This window comes from Lindgomyces ingoldianus, assembly GCF_010093535.1.
Source record: "Lindgomyces ingoldianus strain ATCC 200398 unplaced genomic scaffold BDR25scaffold_49, whole genome shotgun sequence".
In the NCBI taxonomy this organism is placed as follows: Eukaryota; Fungi; Ascomycota; class Dothideomycetes; order Pleosporales; family Lindgomycetaceae; genus Lindgomyces; species Lindgomyces ingoldianus.
The window spans coordinates 25,775-38,482 of NW_022985210.1; the positions used below are offsets into that span (position 1 = coordinate 25,775).

Here is a 12,708-nt window from a genome sequence, read left to right on the forward strand (position 1 = left end):
TCCGGGGGTTGCCAAACCCAGCAAAGCAATCACAAGCCTTGACTGCAGCGTGCTTGGCGGCTTATTTTTTTCCGCCGACGTCACGGATCGACGGGGGGCTTGCATGTGTGGATGTGCGACCCGATTGGCACGCTCGTCTAACTACCTGCTAGATCCGGGAGTAAAACGTGCTGATCACACGTTCGCTGTACGGAAACACTCTGTGGTAAATTTATCGTAGATGCCGAGTGCCGTCCGACTCACCCTCATTCACCACATAGACAGATGAAACTACTCCCGTTCTGCCTCTTCCGCATCATCAATCAGCAACGTTTGGCTGCTGCCCGCATCGAGAGTGCTCGTACATGTACAACCCCACATTACGCAGTTGAATCAAGGCCTTGCTGTTTGATGGAGAGCAACCAACCACCTAGGGTGACGTATCGTGATCGAGAATCAGCCAGACGCCCGCAGCTCTGGACACATAGATAGGAGCATTGCCGAAGCTCCTGACGTTCTTCGAAAAGTCTTCACAATTTCCACTTCCAGATAGCAGACGGCAGGCTTGTGAGACAGCCCTACAGATACACCGAAGTAGAGGTTACAGTAGTAGTGCTCGCCCGCCCCCGAGACGATGAGCTCACTTCTCCGACCCACCTAATCCCTTTTCACGCCACCAGTAGTTCTCCTGGCATTACGGCCTGATGTTCGTTCCGCGCAAGTTCTGATCTGCGGAACCGACCGTCTACCGACCATACAACGTTCCAGTTAGTCTCTAGACATCACCGCTACACTGAATCGCGCAAACGCTTGCCACGTGCTGACTCACACTCCCGTGTCTTCGGACGCTCCAAGCCTCATGAGAGATACACACTTTCTCCAAACGGGCAGCTGCAACCTTTGTGGCAGGTAATTGTGTGTGGTACATTTACGACACAACCACCCCATCCAATAGTGCAAAGTCGAGTAAATCCGTCCAGACTCTGATCTGAATCTCGAAGCATCCAAATGCAATCCTAGCCAGCACGCAAAAACCACTAACAGACGCCTCCACACGACGAATTCCCATTTCGAAAGCCTACCCAATCCCGCGCAGAAGAGTTGTAGCAGAGTCCTTAAGCCAACACCAGCGTACCTTGCCCTACCATTGAATCTTACAGATGCATCAAAATCCTATCATCCTACCGTTAAACCCAGACCACAAAATCAACTCCCCGAAGAGGTCGCCTTAAGAGAAACCCTGCCGATCCCATATCCACCTGCCAAAAAGAGTAATAAATATGCGAGGCTGACATACCTCTCTGGTTAAGGTTAAGTGATGTACATGAACATTCCACCATCAGCAATGGGAGCGTGATCAGATGACCCGCACATGCACTCGAGTAAGTAAGCTACTATTTAGTTCAACTGCCTCGTTGGACCACATTCATCCATTCACATATTGAATGTGGCGAGTTCTGACTTGAAAAGCCAGATTGACTGCAAATACGTCGCAATCTGCCATTCCATTTTATTATTACTATTTCTGGAACAAGGATGGTTGTCAGCACCCTATCTCATCCCGACCCAACAACCCTCACGAACGCTACCATGTCAACACAAACCCCGAAATCATGGTTTTGAATGAACCTAATATTAGATGCATATATAGGCGCATAGAAATAGCATATAACTACCCAGAAGGCAACAAAAGAAAAGCTTTCATTGATAATAATTCGAAGAGCGCAGGATTTTGCATATCATAGCCTCGCCTGGCAAGGCTGGGTGTTTGGCAGCTGGGTAGCCAACCTATCCAGCCAACAATATAATAATACAATTTCCGTAACCCAATCCCAAGAAAGAATAAAAGCCCACAGCTTTGTTTTGGCCATCGTCACAAATTTACTTCCCAATGCCACCAACAGCAGCAGCAGCAGCAGCAGCAGCAGCAGCACTACTACACCCCTGAGCTGCTGGCGTACAGCACTGTCTCCCATCCCCACAATCGTCGCCACATTCCAACAAACACGCTTCCACCTGCTGCCCTTGCTGTTGATGCTGATACTGACTACCACTCCTCACGCTCCCATTTTTACTATTCCTGCCCGAACTTCGCCGACTCCCGGTCCCAGTGCCAGTGCCAGGCCCCACTTCCGCGTTTTCCTCATCGCAACTACTCTCATCCGAACTCCCGCCACGCGAATGATCGTGATTAGAATCGAGGCAAAACTCTGGTTGGATAGTCGAAGAATGGATACCATATTCATGCAGACATTTTCTAATGTCGCGGGCCAGGTCCATGTATCGTGCTGAGCCTTCGCCTTTGAAGTCGAAGTCGACTTCGACATGTAAACTTGCGATGAGCTTTGTGTCCGAGAGCTGCCATACGTGGAGGTGGTGGCAGGAGATGATGCCGTCGAGGTCTGTGATATCGTCTTTGATGTCGTCGATGGAGAGGCCTGCCGGAACGGCTTGCAGGAGGATGCGGGACGCGGCTTTGCAGAGAGGGATGGCTGAGAGGAGGATGATGATTGTGATGATGAGGGAAACAAGGGGATCGGAATAGAAGCGCCAGGAGAAGTCTGTCAGCCAGATGAAGAGCGCGGTGCCGATGACACCGATGTTACCTAGAGCGTCACCCATGACGTGCAGGAAGACGCCACGCATATTCAGGTCTCCGTGGGAATGGCTGTGGCCGCCGCCTTTCTTTTCTTCCTTGGGTTGGCTGTGTTTGTGGTCGTTGTCACATCCAGATATTTTCGGAGATGCGGTTTGATATTCCAAATTCTTGCACTTTGCCTTCTGCAACAACGGTGAGGATTCAGTGGTTTCGCCATTCTCCTCGACCACTGCATTCTCGTTATCAGTCTCCGACTCCGAATTGTCTTGCTCTTCCGAATTGTCTTGCTCTTCCGAATTGTCTTGCTCTTCCGAATTGTCTTGCTCTATTCTTGAAGCCTCAATAATCCCATTCCTGAAAGATGATGGATGAACGTAGATCTCTTCCAAGCTCGAATATCCTCTTGATCGTGATCGATTATGCTTCCTCGCGATCCTCTTGCCAGATGCCGACTTGCGGGGTGTCCTGTCGCCAGCAGGCGACGAAACATTCCACGAGACATCCTTCGCTTTAGACTTGGTCTGCTCCTCCGGTCCATTTGAGATCCCGGACGGGAAGTTGCCGACACGGCTTTGAGGCAGCACATCCGCAACATTTCCATTCTCATCCGCAATGGTGTGATCGCCCGAATCGACACCATGAGCATGGCCCTCCTCCGCAGCCTTGATACCATCTCTATGTCCATGCGAATGGCCCCCGTGGCTGTGCCCGTGGCTGTGTCCGTGATCGTGAAAGAGGAAGAGCCCCACGATATTGGACGCCAGGCCGAACCAACCGACGAAAAGGACCAGTTTTGGATGTGAGACCTCCTGCGGCTCGACGAATCGCTGGATGGCTTCGAGGAAGATGGAGAGGCAGAGGGCGACGAGGAATACGCCATTAATGAGGGCGCCTAGGGTTTCGGCTCGCTGCCACTATGCATTGTTAGGATGGGCTGGTTGAGAGGGGCTGGACAAGGTGTGACGTACTCCGTAGGTGTACATCTTTGAGTTGGTCTTCTGGTTGGCGACCTTGACAGCCCATAAGCCCACTAGTAGTGATATCACATCGTTCAACTGGCGGAGGAGTTAGTATCAACTTCGTGGGCTGCTATCAGGCGCTGACAAACCATGTGAAAGGAGTCGGCCACAAGGGCAAGAGAGTGGACGGCATAACCTGCAAATGTGCGTTAGAGATGCTCCAGAAAGTGCTGATAATGAAATACTTGCCAACTACAAGTTCCAGCAAGAAAAACGCCGAATCAATGGCTAGCAGGATAAGGATCTTGTTCGACTTGGAAAGGCCCATGGCGGAGGGATCGGAATGGGCGCCACAGAAGTTGTGGTATTGAATGAATTCAGCAGCCCCCAGGCCGCGTCTTCAAGGAGCGACTTCAGAAACACTAGAGGTTGCAAGCCGTAATAATGGCAGAGGATGGCCGTAGAAGGGGGCTGGAGAGTGAAGAGTGCAAGTCGCGGTGTGGTTGACGGCGATAAAAGCCGAAAGTGGCGCGCATGGAATCCGCAAGCTCAATGTCGTCAAAGCGCCCCAAACTAGCGTAAAAACGGGTTAGTTAGTTAACGCGAGTGATAAACAACCATCCTCTGACACTGGAAGGAGAGAGCAGGCAGACTTGATATCGAACCTGCGATCGCGTGAGACAAATACCCATTCACGTGTTCGTGTGCAACCCCACAAATTCACCCTGAGCCGGAGGACAAGTCCCACAAGCAGAAACTCCGCTGCAGCCGAAGAAGCCGCATTTGCATTGCATATCGTTTTGCCTCTGTGTGCGCTCCCAAACGCTGGCCTGGTCTACGCTTGTGCACCTGCATCCTGTCCAATGGGATGTTGCCTGGAGAGGGACAGCTTTCATTCCTTCTTCTTCGCTTTATACCTTTTCATCATGAACCGCACTGCATTCGTTAACATGTTCCAAATTTGTACATTGCCTTCAGAAGGAGAGCTGAACAGAGCCTATTCTAAAATTTGTCTATTTAGCTAGCCCTTGGCGCAGATCTCCTCTCTAGCGGCCAATTCGATATGTGGATTGACATCTAACCAAGGCAACCACTATTTGTTCTCGACGCACCTAATGTCAAAGCGCCAAGGTCTTCGGCTTTGATGTTAGTGGTCAACGAAGTATGTGTATGCATATCGTCTCTTCGTACGACGTTACTCAAGCAAAGGGACCACCTCGTTACGCCCTCGTGCTCACCCCTATAATACGCGTCCAGGGCTTGGGTTTTGGATCCGATTGACTAGCATCCCGTTAATCCATTAGGATATTCATACCACAGCCAGTCCCATCATAACTCGAAAACCTGTGTTGCTTCACTCGTCTCAAAAGCAGGCAACCGCATCTGGACCTCCAGCTCATCGCATGCATTGATACGCCGAGATCTTTGACTCTGAATCCGGTTGACCCACCCCGCATCACGGTATCCTTGTGGCACGGTCTGCAACACATATTCGTGCAACCCAACAACACTCAAGGTGACGACTTCCCCGCTCAAGCCTGTCAGATCTGGCGTTCCATTCTCTTCACAATCTTCCCCTCTCCATGCATTCCCTTCCCACCTTCATAAACTCCCTCTCTCCTTCCCCTGCCCATTCAGATCCGCCGGAATTTTTCTCCACAATTCCACAAAAAACTCCCTTGTCTCCCAAATCGGCAAGACGGTCGATATGAAGCCAGAGCAGAAGACCCAGATGAACGACACCACCACACACCCAGTGAAAAATCCCTTGGAGAAAATATAATGACTAAAAAACATCAGCATCGAGGTTAGGAAATCCATAATGAAGGTAAGAATGAAAGAGACCCAGCAAGCAAGGATAAAGGCACCGCGAAGTGACTTGCGGTCATCCGTGGCGCCGATTTCGATGCGCAGGGCTTTCTCTTCGGCTTGGACTGTTTGGAGGTGATCGTGGTCGGGTTTTGCAGGTATATTTGTTGTTTTCTATGGTGGAGCTTCCGTTGTCATTTTCTTCTCCTCTGCACTGCCCCAATCTCTTGCATGTTCAGACGCCGAAGGCATAGAATCCTAACCAAAAGGCCCTTGCCCCTCGACTGCAGTCGCATTAATTGCCCTCGTAATCTCCCAATTAAACTGTTCCGGCTTAACGAGCGAGACACACAAGCTGACAATCAAGCCCGTATTGTCGCCGCGAGATTTCCGGCAAGGGTAGGATATTCAAGACCAGTAGTTGCAACTGTGACTTCCCCATAATAGTGTTTGGCGGTGGTAAGCCAGGCGATGAGGCCGGCAGCTAGCACGGTTAGACAGCCTGAGAGCGCACCGATGCAGGTTTGTCCGCGCCAGTTGATGGCGAAGGCGGTTGGAAAGACGGCGCCACCGATTAGGAGGCCCATTACCCTATTCGCCATGCCATGTTAGCTCCCTTGATCTATCTATCCGTCCCGAAAACAAGGAATCTCTAGCAATACGAGGGAAGAGAAGAGAAGAGAAGAGAAGAGAAGGGTAAGATAAACCCACAAAAACAACCACCCCAAATTAATACTCGCCGCATTCCAAATACAAGCAAACACCACCATCGTGACCCCAAACACACAAATCATAACATGGCTCACAAAAATCAATTGCTTCGCCGTAGCTTTAGGTTGAATATACGCTTTATATACATCAAACGTTAGCAGCGAACTCACCGCAATCAACTCCGCACTCGCGCAACTGGTAACAGCCATTAACAGCACAATAAGCAAAGCAACTGCTCCTCCCTGCCCAAGCAGCGTCGACGTGGCATATGCAGCTGTCAGTCCAGAGGAAGTCTCCGTAGGAGTGGGTGCATTGGGGTACGTTGGGAAGCGGGGATTATCCGTCAGCGCGGCAGCCGTGAGACCCATGGTTGTCGCGAAGCCGAAAAGGATAGCGAATCATGCTAGACCGCCTAAGATGTAGGCTTTCACGGCTGTTGTGGGGCGGGAAGCAACTGCGCGTTGCCAGTATGCTTGGTCGAGGAAAACGGTGCCGGAGCCAGAGCAGAGTTGAATGACGCCGAAGACGAGGCCGAAGTTAGATTTGAGGGTTAGGTAAGAGCCGTCTTCGTTTCCGGCGATGGGTCGCTGGGTTGTGGCTTTTTCGAGCAGGTCGTACATAGAGCCTGGGAAACCGATGAGGTCGTTTGTGGCGTAGGCGTTGAACATGAAGTAGAGCATTATTATCATTAGGATCAAAGTGTGGGAGTAATCACCTGACTTTGAGTCAGCTATAGTTGTCCATAAGGAGGGAGGGAGTTTCGTACAGAGGAATGTAGCATGAAGGCCGCCGAGGATAACGTATGCGCAAACACCTACCTTGTTGAGCTATGTTGGACATGACAATGGGTTGTATTGCTGACAGGTTAGAATTAGAAAAATTGCTGCATAAATATTCATCTCCGCGAAACTTGTCACCACCGTACTTCCACCTAAAAGCAACTGACTCCCAACCAAAATATTCGTCAAAAACGCAAAAAGCATGAAAACTCTATGTGCAAAACGGCCATATCCAGCATAGATAATTTCCAGGAAAGTATGACACCTTGGCGCATTCTGCTTGACCTTACACGCCAAGATCGAGAACATAAGAATCTGGACTGTTGCTCCCGCGGCGTACCAAAATAGGCCTGCTACGCCGTAAGTGTAGGCCACTGTGGAGGACTGAAGGAGAGTCGCTGCCCTGTCCATGCAGACACAATGCCAGAGGCAATGAGACCAGGCCTTACAGATCGTGAGGCCGTGTTAAATTCTTCGGACTGCTTGGTCGAGCACATTGTACAGCCACGCGTCAAAAGTTTGGTTCGCGAAGCGACGCGTCAGTGCACCACGCCGTCAAATCCTTCATGAAATTACTGGAAATGAAAGAAGACATAAAGAGTTAACCCCTGCTCAGCGCTTGCAAATTATCGCGCAGTCTTAAGCTAGTTGTAGGTTGTCAGAGCTGGCAACTAAGTTTCGCGTCACACCTAAATGTATACGCGACACATTGCGACAATAGAAACTCCACTAAACCGTAGACAACCTACTTTGCTTAGGGCAGCCTAGTAAGCTGTTAGCTTAGGACTGTTGTTAGCTATTTTGCTAGGCTTACAAACGTCTAAAAATTAAGTACAAGGACCTTATCTATAAATTAGGTCTTCTTAACATCTCTAAGAGCACTACCTACCGCGCTCTAAAGCATAAAGGCATTAGATTATTTAGGTGCAAGCGACAACCTCTAATAAACAGAGAAACAGCTTAATTAAGACTACAGTTTAAGCGCTAGTACCAAAACTTTAACTAGGGGCGCACTACTATGCGGTTTTTAGATAAATGTTACGGTCTATGGTTGGACCAGCGTAACTCCACCGGCAGTGCTCCACAATCTAGCCGGGTTGGGACAGGGCTCGCTTAAGAACCAATCGGAGGACGCGGAGGCAGCGCAGCTGCCTGCGATTGCGGAAGAATGCGTCGTCTAGTGAGGAAGCAGGCCGCGAATCCAGGGAGCTTAAGGGAGCTTAAGGGAGCTCGCAGGAGCCTCCTTAGCAAACTCCTATAAACTCCCGCCAGCTCCCCTTAGCGCATTAGGCACATGTATATAGTTCCTACATTAAACAACCTTTAAAAGGTGTATTTAATATTTAGTTTATTCTTTACATTGTAAGGCCGGGATGGCGCTTACGTGTAAGGCCGAGATGGTGCTTACGTACGACGGGTATATATACTATTCTGTACGCAATAATTAACGTTGGTTGATTATTCGCACCTTTTGGTTGTATTAGCGTAGTGGTACAGAGCTCTGTCCTTACATACATAAACTAAGTAGCATTTAGCTTTCTAAAGAGCTATAATACTATTTATATATCTTACACTATATATACCTCTAACCCTGTCTATTAGGACTGTTTAACCCTAGCCTCCCTACTGCTGCACATAGGGCAAACTATAATCTAGTCACTCTACCTCCCTCTATTAGCCTATTAGCCTGTACGTAGGACTGTACACCCTACTAGATTGGCCCCTACCTCCTGTCCTACTCCCCCCCCCCTTAGGAATACTATAAGACCTAAGTGCTTCTTAAAGTAAAAATTATAACATTAAACACTACCCCCTCTAAAAAGTATAGATACCTTACAACATAATTTAGATTCTAATATAGCCTACACTGCGCTATTAAGATCTACAGAAGTTCCTACCTAAAGCAAAGCTGTTCTAGCAGAATAGGTTAACATAATTTAGAACAACATTAGAGAACTCTAGCAGATTAGCAATAAAGTAGGTAAGCTTCTAAAACTTAAGTAAAAAATTACTAACCTTTACTAAGAGATAATAAAATTATAAAACTTTTTTAAACTTTTAAGCCTTTAGAAAGCAACTAACTAAGCCTATTAAATACATAAACTATAAGTAAAGCTAGCAAAAATCTAAAACATCTTAATAAAGAAAGTAAGTATTATAGCTAAAAAGACTTTAAAACTAGCTCTTTTAAAGCCTTTTAAAAGATTATTAAAAGACTTTTAACTATTTTTTATAAAATGTTACCTCTATATATAATATAATAAAAGAGCATTTTAGACTAACACAGAAATAATATTCTAGATAGAACTACACTTAAAAGGCCTTCTTATAATTTAGTTCTAACTCTACGCAGATAACTAGATAAACTTTAGGGTAAACAGTAAAGCGCTTACCTTTAAAACTAAAAAAATACTTAGTAGCATTAAAAACTTTAAAAAAGCCCTAACAGCTATTTATAAGACTTTAGATAAAAAAAAAATTACAGCTAATAAGCTAAACACTATAAAATAAAAAAACAACTTAGTTTAAAATTATACAGCACACTTTAAAGAACAACTAGCTATCTGTAGATAGATAGATTAAAAAGCTCTCTGCTGCATGTTTTATAATAGACTAAGTAAAATAGTAAAAAATAAGTTTATGTATAGTAATAAGCTAACTACTCTTAAAAATTTTATTATATAAGCAACAACCTATAACAACTGCTATAAAGAGTGTAAAAAAGAAAAGAAATAAAAAGAAACTTTTTAAAAACTAGAATTTATTTTTAAGAAAAAAAAGCTTTTATAATATAATAAAAAACTAATAAACCTTAGTTACATAAAGTATATATAAAGCCCCCTTTTTAAGAAAAGCTAAGTTCTAGGACGCAATAAGCTGCTTTTAACAAAAGAACAATAAAAGTAGCTAGAGAACAAGGCCTGCCTAAACTATAAAAAAGTAAGACATTTCTGCTAAAACTGCCTAGACTTTTAGAAGGGGGAGAATAAAAATACTACTATAATAATAAAAGCTATTACTGCTAAATACAGCCTTATAGACAAAGAAATATTAGAAAGATTAAATAATAGACTTTACTAGTAATGCAAAGGTAACTATTTTTTAAATAACTATCTTAAAGCATACTAGAAAGTAGTTATTTAAAATTTTAGTAGCTTTAATATAGTGTTGCAAGACCTTATAATCTTTAAAGAATATAAAAAAGAAACTTAGATCTAAGGATATATTATAAATATCTAAAAAAAAGAAAAACAGTTTCCCCTTTAAGACTAAACCCCTAGCACTTTAGTAAGGAAGCTTTTTTAATAGTTTTAGGAATGCAAATACTAGAAATGCAGTCTATAACATAACTACTTAAGTTATTACATAGTTATGCTTTACTAGATAAATATTAGCAATAACTACCTTACATTTAATATTATACAATGTATAGCTAAAGTTAAATACAACATTATAAATAAATAAAAATAATAGTAGTTTTTTATAAAAATCTAAGACTAAAAACTAAAAGAACTAGGTAAACTTGCTAGGTTTAAAGTCCTAAAGCTAGTACCTAAGAAGCCTAAAACACTACTTCTAAGCCTTGCAATTAGCAAAAAAGCTTTAGTAATGCAATAAAGTTATAGTTAGTGCACACTCTGTAAAAACAAGAACTATAGCACTAATAACTACTAATAGAAAGAGCACCTAATCTAGATAGTACAGACACAGAAGTACTTACAGTAGACTTAGGAGAGCCCTTTTAACATATTACATAGACCTAATAATTATCTATACCCTTAGTACTAGTGCACGCAACAGTATTGCATTAAGCATTAGGATAATAAGCATAGAACAGGCTAGTAGCCTACATAAGAAAAGAACTACAACAGTTGCCTATAGTAAGGAACAGCCTTAGCCTGTAAAACTACAAACTATTACACCTACTAAATAGCGCCCCTACACAAGTAAGAGGGATAGGCAGCATGTAAAAAATAAAACAACTGCAGGTTCTACTATTTTTAGTAAAAGGCAGTAAAAAAAGAAAACTACCTAATGTTATATTACTTAGTTAAAGATTATAAATGTAAAGCAGCTAACTGCTATAATTAAAAACATTAAATTTATAAAAAATAAAAAAATAAGTTTAATAATAACTTATAAAACATTAACTTATATCCTCTTTCTAATAAAAAAGTTAAACATAACATATTAGCAGTAATTATAGTAGGATAAGGGGCAGGACACAGCCTTACAACCACCTTTATATATAAAGGGTGGCCTAGACTAGCCCTTATAGACAGCAGATGTACCTTTACTGCTATAGACAAGGATTAGGTAGACAAATAAGGCATACTATTCTGCATAAAAAAGAACTTATTTAAGGTAACCCTTACTAACACATTATTAATTAAATATAGTAGAGGATAAATTAACCTAAAAACTTATAAAAAAAACTTTAAGACTTCTAACATAAAAGATTAGAGGTTTATAAACATACTTAAGCTAGGGGGTAAATATAATGTAATCCTAGGCTATAACTAGCTTAGAACATATAACTCTGTAATTAATTAGAAAACTATAACTATAAAAACCTCTAATAACTACGCACACATAACCTAGTTAGCATGCTATAATAATTAATACTTAGTCTATAAACAAGCAAAATAGAGTAGTAGTTACTACTCTAAAAAAAGAAAACCTTAGAGATTCCTTTACTAGAAGCTAAAAGCCTAAGTAATAAAAATAATAAAAAAAAAACTTAAGAAAGTCTCTTATAAAAAAATTAAAAAAAATAAGAACATAAAATAAATTAGTGTTATCTAAGTCTAAGAAAAAGGCTACATCCTGCCTAAATATAAAGACTATAAGGACATGTTTAAGACACTAGAGGATCCTAGAGAACTACTACTACACTAGCCTTAAAATTATGCTATTAACTTAATAAAAGAACTTAACCTAAAAACTTATAAGCTCTGTTCTTTAACAAAGACATAAAAAAAAGCCTTATAAGAATACATTAATAAGATGTTAGTGTAAGGCTATATTAAAAAAAGCTATAGCCTAGTAGCCTTAGCTATAGTTTTTATAAAAAAAAAAAAAGAAAAAATCTAAGTCTATTAGGACTATAAAACTCTAAATAATAATATAATCTAAAATTAGTTTTCTCTACTAATTATATAAGACATTATAAACTAATTAAAAGGAACCTAGTATTTTACAAAGTTTAACATATAAGACAGATTTAACAAGATAAGAATATAGAAGGGAGATAAGTAGCTTATAGCGTTTAGAACTTTATAGAGACTTTATAAACTACTAGTAATGCTGTTTAGCCTAATAAATGCCCTAGTAATGTTCTAGTAAATTATTAACACAGCCCTTAATCTATATCTTAATGTCTTTACATTAGTGTATTTAGATGACGTTCTTATCTATTTAAAAGATACCCTAGAAGACTATGTACAGAAGGTACAAAAAGTTTTAAAACAGCTTAGAAAGTACAGACTCTACCTATAGCTCTCTAAATATAAATTCTATGTTACTAAAACAGAATACTTAGAATTTATAATTAATAAAGAAAAAATAAAAATTAATTTAGCTAAAGTACAAAAAGTACTTAAGTAGCTAAAACTTATTAGCAGAGCTTGCTCTGCTTATTATATTCGGGTTTGCAGAACAAAAAGTTGAGCAGAATCTCCTCTTTTGGACGCGCTAGTTAGTCAGAATTTCTTCGGATAAACCCCGGTAACGCTGTTTCTCTGTCACCTTATGTGTTTCTTATATTCTTTTTTAAAAAAAATGTATACCTAATGTAAGTGCACCTTTATGCTAATTTGCATGCAGTTTGCTCTAGCATGCGTTGTGTAAAACATGTTTAAATTATGGTTAG

General features: G+C 42.3%; 2 protein-coding genes across 2 annotated transcripts; both read right to left on the bottom strand.

Annotated features, from left to right (window-relative positions):
* Nucleotides 1-1,681: 1,681 nt before the first annotated feature.
* Nucleotides 1,682-4,181, bottom strand: BDR25DRAFT_337568 (cation efflux protein). The gene is made up of 4 exons (XM_033693198.1): nucleotides 3,787-4,181; nucleotides 3,687-3,733; nucleotides 3,547-3,633; nucleotides 1,682-3,492 (listed from the first exon to the last, which is right to left on the bottom strand). The coding sequence occupies exons 1-4, from the start codon at nucleotides 3,863-3,865 to the stop codon at nucleotides 1,861-1,863; spliced, it is 1,845 nt and encodes a 614-aa protein (XP_033540874.1). The 5' UTR covers nucleotides 3,866-4,181; the 3' UTR covers nucleotides 1,682-1,860.
* An 896-nt stretch (nucleotides 4,182-5,077) lies between these two features.
* Nucleotides 5,078-7,333, bottom strand: BDR25DRAFT_337569 (uncharacterized protein; the record flags this gene model as incomplete). Its single annotated transcript, XM_033693199.1, has 7 exons — nucleotides 5,078-5,520; nucleotides 5,775-5,937; nucleotides 6,058-6,331; nucleotides 6,467-6,772; nucleotides 6,824-6,871; nucleotides 6,920-7,220; nucleotides 7,256-7,333. 7 exons carry the CDS (start codon nucleotides 7,331-7,333, stop codon nucleotides 5,140-5,142), a joined length of 1,551 nt encoding a protein of 516 aa, XP_033540875.1. The 3' UTR covers nucleotides 5,078-5,139.
* Nucleotides 7,334-12,708: the final 5,375 nt, after the last annotated feature.

What these genes read in the sequence shown, in the direction of transcription:
- BDR25DRAFT_337568 (XM_033693198.1), bottom strand. Translation starts at nt 3,865, where the DNA reads ATGGGCCTTTCCAAGTCGAACAAGATCCTTATCCTGCTAGCCATTGAT. An exon ending in CTTGCTGGAACTTGTAGTTG is followed by an intron (nt 3,734 to 3,786) that starts GCAAGTATTTCA and finishes GCACATTTGCAG; the next exon opens with GTTATGCCGTCCACTCTCTT. An exon ending in TGGCCGACTCCTTTCACATG is followed by an intron (nt 3,634 to 3,686) that starts GTTTGTCAGCGC and finishes CTCCTCCGCCAG; the next exon opens with TTGAACGATGTGATATCACT.